The sequence below is a fragment of the Gouania willdenowi genome, chromosome 12 (assembly GCF_900634775.1).
Source record: "Gouania willdenowi chromosome 12, fGouWil2.1, whole genome shotgun sequence".
Lineage (NCBI taxonomy): Eukaryota > Metazoa > Chordata > Actinopteri > Blenniiformes > Gobiesocidae > Gouania > Gouania willdenowi.
This window is the reverse complement of record NC_041055.1, coordinates 25,584,118-25,604,724: the sequence shown is the minus strand read 5'-3', so window position 1 is coordinate 25,604,724 and position 20,607 is coordinate 25,584,118. Positions and strand designations below refer to the sequence as shown.

The following is a 20,607-nucleotide window of genomic DNA, read 5'->3' as shown; positions in this document are numbered from 1 at the left end:
GGGCTCAAATTGGAAAAAATAAACATTTTTTAGTTTCTTGAAGGCCTCTGGAGACTCCCTCCCAGTGTCTCGCGACCCCAAATTGGGTCCTGACCCCAAGGTTACGGACCCCTGGACGTCAGATAGAGAACCACTGCTCTAAATTATGTGATCGTCCCTGTTATTTTGGTATTCAAACGTTTAACTTTGACACCACATTAGCTTTGGAAGAGGATTTTTTATTGTTCTTCCTTCAACCACTTTGTTTTCACTATATTCTGCTGCCATTGTGAAACTTCGGTGTCTCCTCACTTGTCCTCCTCATTGACCCCCACATATTTCCACTTAAACAATCTGTGTGTGGCTTTCATGGAGGACACAAGTTCTCCACCCCGCTGCCTGTCATTGTTATTTCGCCTCGGCACAGTCACTCAGGAAAGAGGCACCGGGGGAGTGTGTTTGTTTCAGGTTGGGTGTGTTAGACGTGTGTATGTGTGGGCATGTAGGTTCTGTGAAGGGGCTTTCCTGTGTTCACGTGAAAAGAAGAGATTACCTTAGTATCAGTCCAAACTCCATTATTTTACTTTTGTCTTTCTTTGACACTAGCAAGTTAAATCCACCAGAATAAAAGTCTGTCTGGGAAACCAGGACGATAACAATAATCCGACAGTCATTGTAAAAAATGTACTTTCCTCTTTTGAGTCGACATCTCTCTATTCTAGAATACACTTGTTTTTTCTGTCTTTCACTATCTGAAAACCCTCTAGAGTTTTGTCACAAAGATATCCAACAGTGACCTCTGCTGTTAGAAATATATGGACACATCACATACAGTAAGAGCCCTGCAGTTTTCCTGCATATACTCATTTATGAAGACTGCTTGGATGTGTATTGATGAAGTATCAAAATTTGCCTTTTGGGGAACGGCTGGTTGTTGAGAAAATATTTGCAAGTATATGGTGAAAAAAAACACTACACAAGGGGTTGCCAAAGGGTGGGAGGGGCTAAATCCCATTTATGGTGTCGCCAAGGAGGATTAGTTTACAACAGTGTTTATTCATTTGTTTGTCTGTTAGCAGGATTACATCAAAAGTACTTAACAGATTTTTACAAAGTGTTAACCAAAGATAGACTTTACACTGTATTCCAGAATCATAAAAAACTTGACTCATCCCTGTAGGACAATTAGGAAGGCAAAGAGCGGCATATAATATAATAATAGAAATGAGAACAACACCAAAATACACCCACGCATAAAGACAAGGATGTGAGGTAAACTAAATAACAAGATGCAAATGAATGATAGTGTCATATGCTTATGTATAAGAAAAATAAAATGATGATGATGAATAAAATCCAGATGAATATACTGATTCTGGATGAGTTTAAATTAAATAAAAAATTTAGTCTCTTATTATTGGCGAATAATTGACTGATCATTGATGAAATTGGACTCAGTTATGTCAGATTGATCCAACAATTACTCCAGTGTTTCTCAAATGGGGTACGAGGGGTACACAATGGCACTACAGGGGGTACTTAAGAGAACGAGAGAGCGAGTGGAAAATTAACAAATGAAAGCGTTAAAAGTATAAGGTTTTCATATGTTTATTTCAGTTACAAGTGATAATCATATTAATGATGATAATGATCTTGGTTAGAACATGAGCTGAAAATACAAGAGTCAGTCTTGGTCCAACCAGGTGTGAGATGATCAGAAATGATAAAAACTATAGAAATAAACCTATTTATGAGGCACTAAATACTGTTTCATTCCACTTAAAATATCACATCAGTCGACCATCGATAAAAAATCAACCAATGATAAAAAAAACGATTGTCATGATCAGATTTACAGTATATGAATACAACAGCTTATTATTGTAAAGTTACATTAGGTTAACTGTTATTTATTGCAATATACATTATAATCATGTTTTTTGGGAAAATAAATGATTCCTTTTTGTATTGAGTTTTATTATAATCATGTTTTTTTTTTTTTTGGAGAATAAACAATTCCTATTCATATTGAGATTGCTGCATGAAACTGAAACTGACTTCGATTGTCACTCAGATTGCCATACTAAGCTTGCCATGGGAAATTAGTGAAAGGAAGAATACATTCTGAAAAAGTGTATTCCTTTATTTTTGTACAAACACAATACGTATGTAGTAATAAAAAAACTGCATAGAATAAATTATAAAACATATCTTTTTTTTTTGTATATATAAACACACTGCTTTGAAATTGAATTTTCAGCCAAGTAGCAAAACTAACAGCGGAACGAGCAAAAATGAATTTTCCCGTAGTGCGCACGCTCATAATCAATCTCAGTACGATGTAAACTCAGACCGTGACACCAGATCAGGTCTGACTTGTGCAAATCATTGTGATTTTTTTAAATAAATGAAGGTGCCCATACATTTGGACCTACTTTATTAAGAGGGATTTACATTTTGTCCAAGGTAACATTATCAGGATCACTGATCCAGATAACTGCCAACATCTGGCAAAGAGGATATTTGGTGCTCGGTGGAGGTTTGCGCTCTCTGATTGTTCTTGTTTTAAACCTTTTTTCAGCTTTGACAAAAAATTCTTGCAAAAGGATTTGACTTAGAATCTAAATCCACATCCTAACTCTCATATTTTTCCTTATTATCCAATCAACATACTGCAATGTAGCTTTTATTGATGTTATTTCGATCAAGAAACAACTTTATTAGGTTATTTTTATTTACTTTTAGTCTTCAGCTCCTCACGTTGGAGCTTTAAACTCCTTAAAGTCAACACATTATGTTGCTTTCACCCACTTCATGGCTTCTTTTCTGATTGATTTTTAGGAGATAACAAAAGAGAAACCAAAGTTTCAGGAGGATCATTAAACTATCTCCCCAACTGGGCTTTAGGGATGTTCAATAAAAAAAGACAAATAGACGGATGTGTGTCTTTCTTTGTGTGTTCATGTGCTGTAAAATGCAATTGTGGATGTCAGTGCAATATATAGTTATTGTGGGTGTGTTGATCTGTGCGTGCGCGTGTGTGTGTGTGCGGGTGTAGGATTGTTTGTGCATGTGTGTGTGTGTCTGTGTGTGTGCTCACTCGATTAAAACCATTTATCTTGGATCCAGACACACAGGCTCATCTTGTACTGCACTTTCTCTGTGAATTATAGGCGACTGGCTGTCTTAAAGGCCAAGCCACGGTAAAAGCACTGGAGCAATAAAAGTGTATCGGAAAAAAAAACATAATGGGGAATCATCAAAGAAGTGATGAGGAAGAGTAAAAGTGACACAGATGAAGAGTATGAAAACTCATTTTTAATTTTTTTTTTTTTTTAAATCTGTGTTTTACAGATTATGCCGAGGAGCTGAGGTTCTACCTTATTCACATGACGGAGGTAAGATAGAGGCCTGTGTGTTTCTTTGTGTTCACGAGTCAACATAATGTGAGTAAAGGGTGTGTGTTTTTGAGCCGGAGGGGCAACTGACTCCAGCGGAAATCACATTATTAAGAAAACACAGGGATTAGCAGAAAAGCACTCATGAAAATAACATCTTCGCTCCGATTCTGCTCCGACTGTGAGCTATCACTTTCACACAGCCAGCAAACATTATTCAAATTTCATTCTCAGCTGGAAATATTCAGCCTTGTGTGTTAGTTGATATTTTTCTCCTGATGAATTTTGTCATTCAAATCAGTTCTATGTTTAGTTGTCTAATTAGTGGCGGTTGCTTTCAATTTTATTTGCAACTTGTGTAAAAAAATAACAAAAATAAAACACAATTTTTTTTTTTTTAAATGACTTCATAAATATCTATATCTATACATTTATTTTTTTTCTTTCAGCTTGTCTGTACATGCTGTCAAAGGTCAACATTGGATGTTGTGCAATCTTTTAGGGACAGGAATGTTTTATTAAATAAATGCGTTTATAGCATAATTATGACTGTCTACCTATCTATCTGAGAATATAAAAAGAGAGTGCACTGTTGCACCTTGGTGTGAGGGAAGAGGACAGGGAAGAGGGAGTCAGGGTAGGACAAAGGGGTGGGGGAGAGTCAACTTATGATCCGATAAATATTTGACTGTTATTGAATCAACTTTGTCCAAGCCTGTCCTCTTACATTCCCCCTTTAATCTCTCTGTTTATTTGTTTACTTACGTCAGGGGTGTCGGTGGGCCGCAGATTTTAAAAACGAGCAATTTCAACATCAAGCATGTAAGGCGCCAACGATATCCAGGCAATAATTGACGGATATCAATCCCTGCAGGATTCTCTCTTTTAAATTTCAATTGATTTTGATACCAATTTTGATTCAATTTGGAGAAATTATGTGAAAACAGTTTTTTGAACAATTTGAGATTTAAAATGTCGTGTGGAAAAAGCATTAGAAAATTGCGGCCCTCCAAACATTGTGGAGTTTCATTGAATTTGTATAGCTGAGATATCTACAACTGAATTATTTGGTCATTTAGACAATAATTTTTCTGTTTTCTGTATTTTTAACTTTCTCCTGTGGGCCAAATTAGATGGTCTAGTAGGGGTGTCAAACTAGTTTTAGTTCAGGGGAAGAATACGGAGCAGTTTGATCTGAAATGGGCCACAGATGTTATGTGGGAAAACGAGTAATTTCAACATTAATGTTCCGTAGTTTTCAGTTTTACGTATGCATGAAATACAAAATATGTAAGAAACCGACAATATCCAATCAATAAGTAGCAGATATCAGTCCCACCAGGATCTTCACTTTACATTTCCTAGGTTTTGTGACCAATTTCTATATAATTAAGGGAAATATTATGTAATAATCTGAGGAAAATTGAAGGATTTTGTCAGAATTTTGAGTTTTTTTTAACAGTTTAACATTAAAAATGACTGCAATCATGCAATATAAGCACAGGGAAATTTGTGAGCCCTGAAAATATCGTTGTTTCATTTACACAATGATTTTTATTTTCTCTGTCATTTTTACTTTCTCCTGCGGGCCAAATTGGGCCGGATTTGGCCCCCGGGGCTTTGAGTTTGACACATGGTCTAAATGGCCGGATTTGGCCCCCGGGCCTTGAGTTTGACACGTGGTCTAAAGAGTCATGAGTTTGACACACTTGACTTACATGATGCTAATGCACAATGCACTCACAACACATTTAAAAACACATGCACACACATTTGATAAGAAAATGGAGCGAGTAAAAGCAGCAGCATGTTACAGGGCATTTATGAACATTATTTTAACATAACACACACACAGTGTTATAGTTGGGTTTTTTTTTTGCTTTGAAATGTGGTTCCGTTACATCATTAGCAGCTGACACATCTTTGGAATTTCAGGGGAAAAAAGGCCCTCTTTCAGACATACAGTAATTAGATGGGGCTGATATATTTCCTACAGGCCAGAAAAAGGAGGAAAAGACTCCAGTTGTATTCTGTCTATCCAATTAAGCGACATATATATTAATAGAAGTCAGCAAAGGAGAGAAAGTGAGTTTAAGTAGCTTAACGCAGGGGTTCTCATCCTTAAGAATATGTTTTGGACAATATGAGCCCATTTTTGCTTATTTTTACCCTTTCTCTGTAACTACACCAAACTTGCCATATTTTAACCTATTTTCATCACTCTTGTCATATTTTTGCTCCTTTTAATGCATTTTTGCTACATTACTCCCATTCCGGCCACTTCTCCATCAACTTTCAATGCCTTTTCTATACTTTTTTTTTCCACTGTCAAGACATTTTCAGCTCTTATAAACCCTTTCCACCACTTTTCCCATCTAATGTCACACATTATTGTCACTTTGAACCTCTTTTCAACATATTTCATGCTTATTTTTGCCAGTTTAAACTAATTGTTCCTACTTTTTAAAAAACTTTACCCCAAAAGGTTGAGAACCACTGACTTAGTGGCACATTTTGAAATTGAATTTCTATGCTGTTTGGTTTTTCTTGGTGTCCTACTTGGTCTCAGATGCAGGAACGCGTCAGAATTTATTCAGTGAAACATCTGGTGATTCCACCCGGGGCTGCTTTACAGTGACTAATGTCGCATTCATGTTTGGTATTAGACTAAACCTATCAATGGGTGTAATGTTTGTACTTTTGATTAGAGATTTAGTCGGTTCTGCTTCCCTTGTATCCAACGTCTGACCTATTTCTTGAACCGATTTGCCAGACGGCTCAACACAATCCTACAGAGAGGCACAAAACTCCAGTTATTTGTTACAGTTGTTACGCCTGTCAGCAGTTGATTTCGTACCTCGGGGACCAAACCGTATACCCACAATTCAACACTGCACAGTTTTCATTCTCACCTATTACTCGCAGATGCTTTCAGATGCTGTAAAACTAGTGCTCTAGGATTTGTATCGTCGTGTTTTGTGATGCTCATAAAAAAGCATCAATTAAGGCTTTTCCCCTCAGCTTCCCATCCTCCTACAATTATGGACACATTCAATCACAGATTGCAGTCTCTGCTAAACTGCACATTTATCTGTCGGCAGTGCTCACAGAGTGCTTTGACCTCCTGGTTTCTATGGGTTAAGTGCACTGGACTGTGAGGAGAGGCAGAAGAGAGGAATGAGAGACAGACACAATATCAAAGTAGATAAAATGTTTAAAAAAAATAAATACATTTTAAACTCCACTAATGAGAAATGATGGAGACGCGAGACACGTTAAGGGTCTCTACTTGTTGTTGCTTTTGCTTTGCATGGGTGCGTGTGAGATGGCTGTTTCTAATTAAATGATTCTTTCTATCCAGCCTGTGCAAAGGTCAGAAGCTCACATTAATGACTACGAGGTTTGTTCCTCATCTGCAGCCAAAAGGTGTTTAAGGTCTGTTCACATAAACAGACACCTGATCACATTTAAACAAGCTGTTTGTGAATCAGACTGTAACTGTACAATACGTCACATTTTTAGACATGCTTTTTTGTTTTGTTGCTTTTATTATGTTTTGAAAAATATTTTAATGTAATGCACATGAAGATAACATATCGAGCTTATATCATTTAGATAAACTTGTGTTAGCGTTAGGGAATTTCTTTCTGTAATACACTGTTAGAGCCCGATATCGAACATCGACCCAAAATGTAACAAGACCTGAATTGTTGTTATAAAACGTGAAATGTAATAACTGGTCAATAATGTTATAAAAGTGCTGTATATATATAATTCATATTTCCGCATTTATCCCGAAATGCTATACATTTTTTTATAGAACCCAAAATGTTTGAACCGATCAATAATGTAACAAGATGCTGAGCCAAAAAAAACTTTCTGCCTTTATATGAATATATATATATATATATATATAAAAGTTACCAAAAATGTCAAAGTTCTCAATTCATATTTACACATACGTATTTGTGTATGACACTACTCTCTAATCCCTTTAATCCATTAATTATTGACTCACTCTCTGATGTAATACAATTATTACACTATTAGGGAAATGTTTTGCTTGCCCCATGATGTAATAACAGCAAAAAGTCTTTACATTTTGGGCTCAGAACTTTTGTGACATTGTTGACCAGTTGTCATATTTTGGGTTTTATTACATATTTTTTAATAACAATTTGGGTCTTGTTACATTTCAGGTCCTTGTTACATATCGGGCACTAACATGCCTTTGTGTTTCTTGTATTAAAACAGTTTTCTGTCTGATTTTTCAAGCTTGATGAAACCAATCTTGCGTTGACCTAAAACTGTGATGTGGTTGATTGATGGATCTGTATTTTGAACATGTAAAAATAATTGCGCTATAATGAGGACTGTACGTCAAACTGACAAAAAAACAGAAAGTTACAGCATACACTTTTTAAGTAGAGTTGGAATAATTTATTTCTATACCTAATTGCAGTTCTAGAGATGTATAAAATGACAGTGACAGATACCTTAATACCTTAGGATTTCAATGAAGTCATTTTCACAATATGTGAAAAAATCTACTTGCACATTTGATATTTAACTTTTTTTATTTTTTGTATTAGAAACAATTAGTTTTCATTAAGGAAACATATGATATTGATATTTCTTTTGGAGTCCGACATTGGTTAACAGTTTGTTTTGTTACCAGATTACTGTAACCTTTTTTAAATATCAAAATCATGAAAAAAAAAAGTTATATTTTAGGGAACTTTATATGTTCTATCAAAGACCTTCAGTGAGTTACTACTGTTTAAATATTGACCTAGCTAGTTTTGATAAAGATACAGTTGTTGGGATGGTTAAAATAAATAAATATACAGTGTTATAACAGGATGCCACTGCATGGGAAGGTTTTTTTTTTTTTTTTTTTTTTTTTTAAAAGCTATTTCCATAAATATTTTCTTAAGATTAATCCTTATTGTCATTACCAAAACATAAAAAGAACAGGGATTACTCACTGTTTTACCTCGACCTTGACTGATAAATAATGCTTTCCTTGTTTTTCACTGTTTTAAGCATTTGCAGAAATAAAGTATAGCGAATAATAAAGATAATTGAGCTTCTCTCACATAAGGTGCACTGATTTACATAGAAAATGAAGACAAATGCTAAATAAAATGTAATAATGTGCTTTAAGATTTGCTCGTAATGCACGATTCATACTTTGATCTAATTTTTTTTAATCCCAACTGTATTCCACCTTCTCTTTTTCTTAAGAGATTTTAATACAAATGGATGTAAATCAACATTTCTAACACACATTCCTTCAACTTTTCCTTTTCCCCTAATCTCTCCAACTGTGCTACTGTTCTGCTACTTCCTATTGTCTGCTCCTACCCTTCTCTCTCTAGCTCAAGGGCATCCTATTTTAGGTATTGCTTAAAACAGAACCGCTCTAACCCAGATTTATACGGTAAAAAAAAAAAAAGGTGGAATTGTTCAGAAAAGTAGTCTGTGTGTGTGTGTGTGTGTGTGTGTGTGTGTGTGTGTGTGCAGAGTAGATGTGTCAGTGACGCAGGATGAAAGGAAGTGAGAAAGTCTGGAGCAACGCGTAACAAATGAGAATTGAAAGGTTTACGAGAAACTTGATGAGACTGAGGATCAGTGTTGTGACCCGGCAGTCGTCGTAGAGTGGTCATGGGTAACCTAGCTGACCTTATTGGGCCTCGGAAGAGATTAGCAAGGCGGACGAACTCCCTGCAGCGGCACCTGCTATCTGACAGTGGAGATGTAAGTCTCATCATAACATGTGTGTGAATGTGGAGTGTTTTACTGTGTTGGAGAAATAACAGCAGCATGAATTAGATTATCATCAGTATTATCTGCTTTAACAAGATGAGCTCAAATTTAGACTTTTGAGGTAAAAGATTTAAATAATGAACAATTAAAGGTTAATAACTGTAATTACAGTGGAAACATTGAGGATGCTGGATGTTTGGACACTAAATGGTGTATTTTTCTATGTTGAATGTTAGTGTGCAAGCCAGGAACTTCACAAAGTATGTGGTGACTGATTTAGTTTTTTAGTTGTCATAAATCCTCACCAATGACAATGTAGTCATGAATTATATCCACTCATACGAGCGCGGCATTGACAATGACGTGAAGGGCTCGCGCCAGGGTTTTTTTTAAAAAACAAATTAATTATTGTCTGCAAATATGCCATTGTGCTGCCGTGAACATTCAACAATAGGCCATGAGCAACCGTGGCTCAGTGGTCGAGTGGGTTATCCAATAACCGAAGGGTTGGGGGTTCCAATTCTGCTCTATCCAATAGGGATGGGAATTGATAAGAATTTAGCGATTCCGATTCCATTATCGATTCTGCTTATCAATTTGATTCCTTACCAATTCTCTTACTGATTGTCATTGGGTGAGGGAATTAAATAATACAAATGGATTTGTTTGCTTTAACTCTTTATTATATTATCTTTGTCTCTTTAATTTCCTGCAGGAATATCAGCTCTCTTTTAATCCACCAGGTATAGATTGTTTTCACTGAATAATAATATATACAAAAGCGCGATATAAAATTGACTAATTATTATTATTATTATTATTACAACATATGACACATTTTGGGTACAAACATTTGAGAATATTTACATTGCTCCTTTTGAACTTGAACAACTTGATCCAAAACTAATTCAGACATAAAACAAATAAATATTTTGTAAAAAAGAACATATTAACCAAAAGTACAGCTGCACTTATTGTTATGTTTTTTAACGGTAAAGCTTTAGTTTAGCCTTTGTTTACATTTCTATAAATGGACCTTCAGAGATGCCGTTCCCTTGTTACATGTGACGTCATGTGTGTGTGTGAACCAGTGTGAAAGAGCAAACTAAAGACAGCGATTAGTACCAGTTCGTAGCTCCCGTGTCTGGTTACTTGTTATGAGGACATAAACTGGCGACGAGGTGTGTGTTTTTGTGGAGGTTTGTTGTTTTCGGAAGAAAATTCCGTGCAAGAAGCAACTTTTGCTGTGTACAATAGTGCGCAGAACCCGGACGTGAGTAGCGTAGCAACAGAGACGCTACAAACAGCACAGAGGACAGCACAGCTGTGGGTGGTGGAGGTGGATTCTCCACGGTGGACAGCAAACAATTATATGGTGGAAGGAGATTCACTTGGTGCTAGCATAAACACAATATACAGGACCTGGAGGAGTTTATCGTTATGTATTTGTGACGTAAGAGGAACCGATAAGCGGAATTGAAATACAAGCAAACAAGTGATTCCTAGGAATTGGATTACTGGGAAACGGTTCTCAGAAAGAACCGGTTTTCGATTCCCATCCCTACTTTCCAAGGCATTGTCGTTGTGTCCTTTGGGCAAGGCACTTTACCCACATTGCCTTGTATGAATGGGTATGAATTGTGCATGAATGTTGGTGGTGGTCAGAGGGGCCGTAAGTGGAAATGGCAGCAACGCTTCAGTCAGTATGCCCAAGGGCAGCAGTGGCTACATTGTAGCTTACCACCACCGGTATGACTGATGTGACTAGTGTGAATGAATAATGGTTTCTGTAAAACACTTTGAGTCTCCTTGAAAAAAAAGCGCTGTATAAATCCAAACCATTATTGTTATTATAATAGAGAACAAATGTTAATTTTATAAATGCATTAACTAACCACTTTTATATGAGCCAGTCCCTTCATTTATCTCTTCTTAAGGACATGTTGAATGCACAACGTTTTGCATTTTCAACAATGATGCTCCACCAAACAACGTGACAATGTGAAATAAAAGTGAGATGGTTCACGTGCAGGTTCTGCTTTACAGCAACGCCGCTTCAGGCCAGTAATGGAAGGAAGGTGCTTTGCATATAAATAGTATTTTTGAGAAAAGGTCACACAATTCTTGGTCCCTCATAAGCCATTTGATGTCTTTGTGATGTGATGCAGACACAAACAAATACTGGGGGCATTTTAATTGGAAGAATACATGATTAATGCAAGGCTTGTAAAAAAATAAAAGAAAAAGAAAAAACTCTTCAAGGTGTTTTAGGTCGATTTTAATTTGTCCTTTTTTCCCCTCCATGTATGCATTGAAATGTCCCTTTCCCCTCAGGTTTATATTATTGACTGAATGACATACAGGCTGTCTTTTGTAGATGAAAGCTGGAGCATGAATGACAAGCACCCAGAGGCTCTCGTCAGCAAAAATACCTGCTTTATAGGCGCTATCGATAACAGGACCACGTCAGGGCTGGTCTCTCTAGTGTCCAATTGAACTGAAATGTACCCTCTTACCTCCAACTGAGCCACAATTCTAGGTGTGCTTCGATTGAATATGCCAGCACAGATGGGCAGAATTTAGTAGCAATAGATCTGAATATAATCAGTTGAAACCTTCATCTTGGTAAAATGATTGCATTAAAAAATCTATGACAGAGACAAATTGTTCCCTTACTGATTGTAAATTGTGGTTTATCTTCCTAATTCATATTCAACTGCAGGAAAAAACTTTATCAAGCATTTGAATAATTATTTCGCTCTTATAGGGTAGTGGTACTCAACCTTTTCAGCCCACGACCCCAAAATAAAGGTGCCATAGACTGTTGACCCCCACTTTACCTGAAGGTAGTTGAACACAGACACGGACATTGAACAGTCATGTGGAGACAGGGTCATTTATAAGGGGGGATTAAAGGTAGAGCTTTTTGGGGCCCATCTATAAAGTCAGCAAAATGATGGTCCATTGTTCTATGAATTTGTGATAAACACGTTTTTATTTATCTGAATAATATCCACTGAAGTTTATAATAATTTGCTCCATAGTATATACAGTAGTCATCATAAAGATGTAAATCCTTGTTTTAATCAGAAATAAAATGGGTTAAAAGTGACCAAAAATGGTGGGTATGGTGGTGAAAAGGGATTTAAAAAATCACAGAAATTGGTTAAAACTTGCAAATTAGAGTGGCCACAAACAGACAGAAAAAGTGGTAAAAAGGGTTGAAACTGTCAAAATTTGCTTAAAAGTGGCAGAAATGGTGGTGGGGGTTGGGGCAATGTGTTAAATTGTTAAATTTAATCATGAAATATGCTGAAAAAAGGTTAAAAGTGACAATAATGGGTCAACATATACGACATTCAGTGGGAAAACTAGTGGAAAGGGTCTATTAATGCCAAAAATATCTTGAAAGTGGAAAAAAATGGCAGACAAGGCGTCTAAATTGGATGGAGTGGCAGAAATGGTAGTAATGTAGCAAAAATGCATTAAAAGGAGCAAAAATATGACCAGAAAAAGTGATAAAAATAGGTTAAAATATGGCAATTTTGGTGTAGCTGCAGAAAAATCTGGCGACCACCTCATAGTGTCTCATGACCCTAAATTGGGTCCTGACCCCAAGGTTGAGATCTTCAATTATAGGACACGTGAAATAGCAGAAAAATACCTTGATTCGGTACTTAATCTTACATTCCTACTGCTATGTACTTGTAAAAGACCCTTTTATTATACTATATCAAACACATTTTATAATAAACGCATGTGATAATCAATGATGGATTATGACTACTATTACTTAAAGGCAATGGAAAGAGTGTGGTGTCACACCTATGCAATAAAAGTACAACTGATAGTCATGTGAAAAGACAGAATTATCAATGAACTCACTGAGTAGAAACTGGCTCTGGCGAAAGCACGGCTGATGCTAAAAAAAGAAGAAAAATGAGGAGAGAACATTTTTTGGGAACAGTACTTAACTGCTCAACACATGCTGGAGGCCCTGCCATGTGCTTATCATTCTCCCTGGTGGTTATAGGAAATGCTTCCAGCCAAGAATACTAGTTTGCATGCGCTATTCATTGTGGCTTTGTCTGGGCAGAACCGCAGAGAAGCTCTGAGCTGAAACCCAGACAAACAAACCATAAATAGATGAAAGGCTGTGGGAAAGCCACAGAGGCAAGAAGACGTTCTCAGTTTTAAACATGCTGCTCTCCTCTCTGAAGATGATTGATTGACTTCTATTGATTACAAGTTGCTTTAGTGCAATTTATTTGTACTTTGACAAGAATGTATTGGTTTTTTTTTTCTTTTCATCTTTTTTTTAAAAACATAGATTCAAACTTTTGATTTTATCTTTTGAACCCCAGTCTGATCAGGCCTGTGTGTTACTAACAAGCTCTATACAGCAACATCTCCTGGTAATTCTCTCCTCGGGTCCAGTTAACAGGCAATATAAAGTGGTAAAAAGGAAGCACAGGATAAAGAGTCAACAGCACAGTCACAGTTATTAGTTGGTTTAAGGCAGATACAGTAGATAGCTGTGACTTAGCTTTGATGTATTCCAACATGCTTTGATTTGCTTGTCTTTGGAAAAGGAGTGAAGTTTAAAATTCCATCCATCCATTAATTTTCTGACGCATTTGCTCCTTTTCAGTGTTACAGGAAGTTTAAAAATACCATAGAAAAAATCAAAATAGCTGGTTAATTGGCAAGCATTTGATCTAGTGATCTTAATGGTTTTTTTCATCCTTCCATCCATTTTCTGACCTGCTTGTTCCTTTTTTTCAGGGTTGTGGGGGTTTGCTGGTGCCTATCTCCAGCTCTCATTAGGCGTTATAATTTATTCCTAGATTATACTGTAAATAAATAATTTATTTATCTATTATTTTTTTTGAAGGACTAATAAGAAATTTCTTTTTTTTTTTTTTTACAACCTATTAGTTCAGCACCATCAATGGCTTTATTTTCAATGATATGGGCAAAGCTTAAAGCTATTTTTTTCTCAGAATTATCCTTGCTCTCTTGAGAGTTTGACAAACCTCCTTGCTTGTGTTGTGCATTTATTTCCTAATATTTATTTCAAATATTATTGCATAATTATTATAGATTAAAATAAGTACAAACTCAGTCTTTAGGCTATTGTTTCTTGTTGTGTGGCAGAAATCTTATCTGCAGTAACACATGCTTTAGTACAGGCAGCAAAAGCTCAATATGGTTGGTGACTTTACTTCCCGCCACACTTTACAGATTTTGTGTCAGAAAACAGCTGGAAAAAACATCTGTTCTGACTGCATTGTGGCAGGTAAATGAGCATGAATGTACTGTAGAGGATTAGCTTAGAATCAACAAGATACAGTATCTCTTCTTCTGAACATCCTACACCCTTTCCACTGATTAGCTAGCGAAACACCCAACTATGACAGCTGGTCAGTTGTTCCCGGTGAGCTCTCGAATTACATATTTACATCTAAATGTATTGATAATGGTGTATTCAATTTTATTTGATTAAAGCTGCAGTATGTAGAATCATGAGACTTGAATGGAATCAACCACGCCTCCCCTCACCGGTATCCTTGTGAACTCACACAACTGTGGGGCTCTTGGCGACTTTTTTCTCAAGAGCAACTAGTGACAACTCTAGGTACTCATCTTGTGTTATTGGAGAGTTTTCTAAAGTTTTAGAAAGCACATATCATTCTCAAGTTACTATCCTTACGGCAGCAGCTGCTATCGTGAGCCTGCGGCTGCAGTGATCTTAGCTACTGGTCAGAGCAGACCCACACCAACTTCATGTCCAGACTGCAAATTAATTGTGCATGTTCTCTCTACTTTGGATATGCTTCTCTTATGTTTACATGCAATTTATCCCGTCTTTTTCTCGGCTTGTTCTACCACGTAAGTGTTGTGCCTAACGCCGCGATGAGGACTTTTCCTGCTGGAAACTCCGGCATTGTACTTTTACTATCGATGATACGTGAACGTGCATTGACTTCAGTCGAGCAGCCAATAGTAATGCCCAAAACAAGCTGGTTGTTGAAAGATCTCTGGCTGTATTGTCACGCTCCTGGATTTCTAAAGCTTAAATCCAGAGCCAAGAGAAGGTGCAGAAGTCCAGTGTCCTCTCAACACTTTGAATTACAATATGCTCAAAGGTTAGTATGGATTTTTGATTAATTGATGCAAAAAAAAAAAAAAAAAAAAAAACAATAAAAAACTTGCATACCCCAGCTTTAAGTGATTTTAAACTTACATGATTACACCACACATTTATGGCACCTCCCACTTGTCTAACAGTGAACCTCTGCAGAGAAAATGACACGCATCAAATCAGTTTCTTAATCAGTGTTACGGTTACTGTTAAGGGTTTGGTTTTTTGGTTGTTATGCAACGAGTAAGTTTTGATACATATACACGTATATTTTTTGGGATTCATTTATTTGTTGTTCCTATTATAAAATAAGAAAATTAACAATGAACGGGTAATGTATGCCCTCTTTATTTTATGTGTAGTATTTATCTTTTTTACTTTTCAGTTTTTTACAATAAGTGTATGGATTTCATCTGAGCCAAGTAGTAAAACATTCACCGAGCATAGCGATTTAACTCAACAAGAGCAAGTTAGAGAAAATAGGAAAGAGGTAATTCACTAAGCTGCATTCACATCCACAGCTATAATGTAGTGTAGCTCCTCTGTGGTAAGAGTCAGAATCATTAGTGCTTGTTTGCAGATATGAACCCATTGAATGCTACAGTTACTGAGCATCATGAGGCCCAGAAAGGAAATCTACTGAAAAGAAATGGTTGAAAAGATGAAGGATCCGACTGAAGGGTTTCGACTTGAAAGTAGTGGCTTTACCAGGCTGCGCCTCATTAGGAGGGACTTGAGGTATTTGAACAATGATGAGCGGAGATCTCCTCCTAACTCACTTGTGACAGTCAGTCATGAAAGCATGTTCAGCACCAGCGTATGGAGCCATGAGTCGATGACTAATGGGCTACCACGCAGCTTGGTGTGACGTTGTGAATTGGGAATTTCTCTGCGTAGAATCTCTTTGATCCAAGAAGAGCACAGTTGGAGATGATACTTGGAGATAGCTGACACCTGATAATGTTTCTTCAGTCTTTCTCCAGAGTTTATGGGCAGAGATTTGTAAATATATCTAATACCAACAGTATTTTCAAACATTTTAATTTTCCTGTCATTTCAAAGACCTTCTGACCATTTTTTCTTAATTTAGACACGTTTTGTTCCCTATTGTTTCATTTAAGATGCAGGCTATGTGTGATGATCTGCACTTTGTTTGCTGTTCCTGTTTAAAAAGGGTCAAAATATGAACACTGTCTGAAAACTGTCCCAAGCGAGAGTGTATTTTTAACTGCAGAAGACACAGTTAACGTCCAAAGGTCCTAACTGCTGCCAGAAAATGTAGACATGCTAATATTGCTGAAAAAGAACGTATCCTTAGATCTTGGCTGCGTCGACTGTTTTTATGACTTTCCCCCCCTTTTTTATGCAGTTCATTTTATATTCTATATCAGTGGTTCTTAATTTTTTTTGGCCCAAGTACCCCCTTTGTCTGACTACAACATTTTGCTCAGAACTCTAAAACCACATAATGATGGAATGAATGAATGATAACACAGTGAATGAATTTATTTCGAAGCAAGATCATTTCATCACTATTGTTAGGTCGTGGCTATCCGTACGGTTGCCGTATCAATATACCAACATTCTATCCGTACGCAGCGTCCATATTTGGCCAGTTTTGGTCATGTGACTAAGACTAAACCTTACTCTAAACCTAACCCTAAAAAATTTTGTGATATTGGGTTATCACCTAACCCTAAACCTTTACCTAACCCTAAGACATAACGTACTTGTACTTCGGTAACCATACCAATATCACCGGGGGTTGTCCATACGGCAATCGTACAAATAGGCACTTTCTTGTTATCGTTATGATTATAATTTTTAACTAAAAAAAACATATTTTTAATTTTTTTTGTTTGATAATTTTCTTTTGATAAATTGCCTTTGTGTACCCCTAGGGGTACACGTACCCCCATTTGAAAAACACTGTTCTATATCATATGTTCAAGAGGTTAAAAGGTTACCTAGTATACACAGTTTGTCAAAAGCACAGTGTTTTGCATTTTTACTGGATTTTTTTCCCTTTCCAAAAATATTTAATTTAATGTTTTGAAAAGGAATGAGTAACTTGAAGTTGTATTTTTTCCTGTTGGAAAAAAATCATCTAATTATATTCCAAAAATTTAATATATTTCTGTTCTCATATTTAGATTCTCTGCACGCAATTAAATTTCACTACATGGAGACACTTTCGGTTCGAGAGGTTGAGAAAAAGGGTATTAATATAAAAATATTAATTGGAGCATAGGCTCATCATGAGGAGATCAGGGTTAAATATAGCAACAAATGGTCAATCTTTAAACATTAATGAATAAATCTTGGGCGATGGGACATTTCAGTTAATGTGTCTTTGAGAGCTTTGGCTGAGGAAAAAAAGAGACATATATGCACATAAACATATCTACATACAAATATATACTGTACATACACAGGTGAACATGAACACACTTCAAATTAAAAAAAATAATTATTAGCAAAGTCTAAACATAACTTCCATGCAAATTTAGTAGCCTGAAGTTTTCCCAGGGCTATATAGATATACAGTATATAACAAATATCACATTTATTATAGATATGTATGGTCACACCCTCAACGGGCCGTAACAGTGTTTTTGTAGACGTAAAACACGAGTTCCATTAATCAGTGATGGATTGGTCAACCTCGCAGAGAGGAAGTGTGTCTCCAGTTAATCAGAATTTGAGAAGCAGAAATATATTGAGTTTTTGGAATGCAGATGAATGCAGATGATTTTTTTTTTCCAACAGGACAAAAAATACAATTTCAAGTAACTAATTGAGTTTCCAAACAGTAAATTAAATGTCAAGTTGTTACTTTCAAATTCAATACCAACTATCAGTTTCTAGTGGCACAAATCTCAGCCAATAATGATGACTTGAAGCACACATAATTAATTGCGTGTCAGATGCTTTAGACTACAAGATGTAAACGTAATTGCTTAACCCATGAAACATTAAATCCACAGTTCTAGAAAAATGTACGTTAAGGGAACAAACAATGCACGGTTAAGTGGTTTGTTGATATGACATTGGGAGACGGGGAAAGGTTAAATTAGCGGAGCTGTCAGTGAAACCATTCCAACCTGTGCTGAGGCAGCTAAGGTGAGCTGTGTTGACAGCAGCTCAGTGACACACTGAAAACTCATCTGCCAGATGGCTCAGGGGGAGGGCTTCAACCAGGGGGCACTTTAATCAATTTGATTAAGGGGGGAAATGCTGTTTGTATTTTTAGCCACTCCATGACAGGCCAGTGGTCATTCATTGAATTTTGTTTCATTAGTTCTTATGTTTTACAGAGGGTGGGAAGGATTTTCTAAAACAGAGTCGGACTGATTGTTACATAAGGAAAACTCTACTTTTCTCTGTAATCAGCTGATGATGATTCAGATCAGTCACCAAACTTTTAAGGAATCCATTCTTGACCCAAATTCAGCTGTCGAGTCTAAAACTTTGCAGTTTACTGTGTTTATATCTGGAGCAGCCGCTTTAACTACCAAGAAACAACATAACCTTGTGCCTCCCCAAAGACCAATGTTCACAGAGAAGAGGCAATTAAAGCTGGAACAAACACAAACTCAGATGCTTTCACATAGATAGCAGTGGAAATTCTACTGAAAGCTCCAGCTGGGTTCAAACAGTCCCTGCCTGATTCGTGACCAGCTGTCGGATGTTTACAGTCAAGGCTTTTATTCAAAATCGATGCAATAATGTACAAGTTACCATGAAACGGATGTAATAATGCACTGAAATATTATGGAGGAGCGCAAATCTGTTGAGAGAATTGAAACGTAATTGTTTTACGCTAATTATTCGAGAGTAGTAAACCCGATCCAAGTGTGTTGCACTTTGAAGATGTCATACAAAAAGAAAGGTACTCGACTAATGTTGCATGACACACATAATTGGAGTGACATCAATGCAAAATGTCTATGTCAGTAAGTGACGTGCAGGATAGCACACATAACATGTCCCTTGTTTACACAAATAAGAGTCAGTAAACATACTCACTTTCTTTCCTGTGACAGATTGGGGTTGTAAACGCCGTGGCTCGGACACATGACTCATTGTCTCAACTGCTGACCATATTGTTTGTATGTTCACAGTAGACAAATATCACGTGCTGCCACATTGGCGTTTTATTAGCTGGTTTATTATAGTAGTGGTTCAACGTGCTGATTATAGTGATGGCTGATGAGCTTTCCTGTGTGTGTGGGTGTTTAGATACAGGTGAAACATGTCTTCTGGGACGATGAGTCCTCTCCGATGTTGTACATTGGGGATTTGCTTGTAAACACTTTTCCATATGAGGCAATGCTCTTTCAACAAAGAATCTTGTAAGGCGTGCATGTTTTTGTCGACCAAAAACAGGCAGTTCACTCTATCCAATCGCTTTTCCTGTTTAATTGACTAATTTATGAAGAGATTAATTGATTGCATGGCTTGGTTTATTGGTAGAGAACTTTCTTGTTAACTGTCTTGTTAATCTAAATGCTAAATGCTCCCATCTAGTTTAAAACCAAATAGGCTTTCTGCCATGATTCATTGCTCATACAAGGGTTAATTTCCCCAACTAATTCAAAATAACTGTTTCCTGTGGAGAAACAGAGGTTTTTTTTTTTTTTTTTAATGTCTTTACAGGCAACAAGTAGTGGCTGATCTGAAACTGTTGGAAGAGTCTAAGTGAAAAACAAGCTGTTGATGTGTAACACCTCACATTTGTGCAGTTTTCACAATGTAAACAATGTATTCTGATGTGTGATAGCAAGAAGTTACAATAAGTCATTCAATTAATCCATTCATTCAGTCCTTATTGTTTATTGTTCTCTAGAGATCATTCTTGACTAAATAACAGAATCATCTAAAAATAACTACATACATTTTTTTTTTTGTTTTTTTGCCAGTGCGCTTTTGGGGAATTCCATTCCATGTATGTGCATCACAGGACAATCTATTTTGCACTTTCTTGAAGATCAAATATAGATTCTTCCAAACACCAAATTTTTTTTAAATAACAAGAGCACTCTGACAGCGCCAAAACCCGCCAAGCTCTAAATATCCTCTATGCTGGATATTGGCAGTTATCTGGATCAGTGATCCTGATCATGGTAACATTGATCATTTACCCTTTAAAGGCTTGGAACAATTGTCAATCCCCATTATTAACAATACAGTAGATCCAAGTGTATGGTTATCTCCATTTTAAAGAAGAATCATGATGAAATGTGCAATCTGGGGTGGTAACTGAAGGACCAACTCTCCATAAATGAGTCGAATCTCATAGCGATCGGTCAATTG

At 36.5% G+C, this 20,607-nt stretch overlaps 1 protein-coding gene across 2 annotated transcripts in view; it reads left to right on the top strand.

The window, feature by feature from the left end:
* The window catches only part of rgs3a (regulator of G protein signaling 3a), a 146,899-nt gene that overhangs the window by 43,693 nt on the left and 82,599 nt on the right, over positions 1 to 20,607 (top strand). Inside the window, exon 17 of one of the 2 annotated variants that reach the window (XM_028463666.1) lies at positions 3,334 to 3,377. In XM_028463666.1, the coding sequence (XP_028319467.1) occupies positions 3,334 to 3,377 (44 nt within the window). Of the gene's footprint in view, positions 1 to 3,333; positions 3,378 to 9,029; positions 9,138 to 20,607 lie in introns of those variants that run through there. The other variant, XM_028463667.1, reaches the window with a different exon arrangement.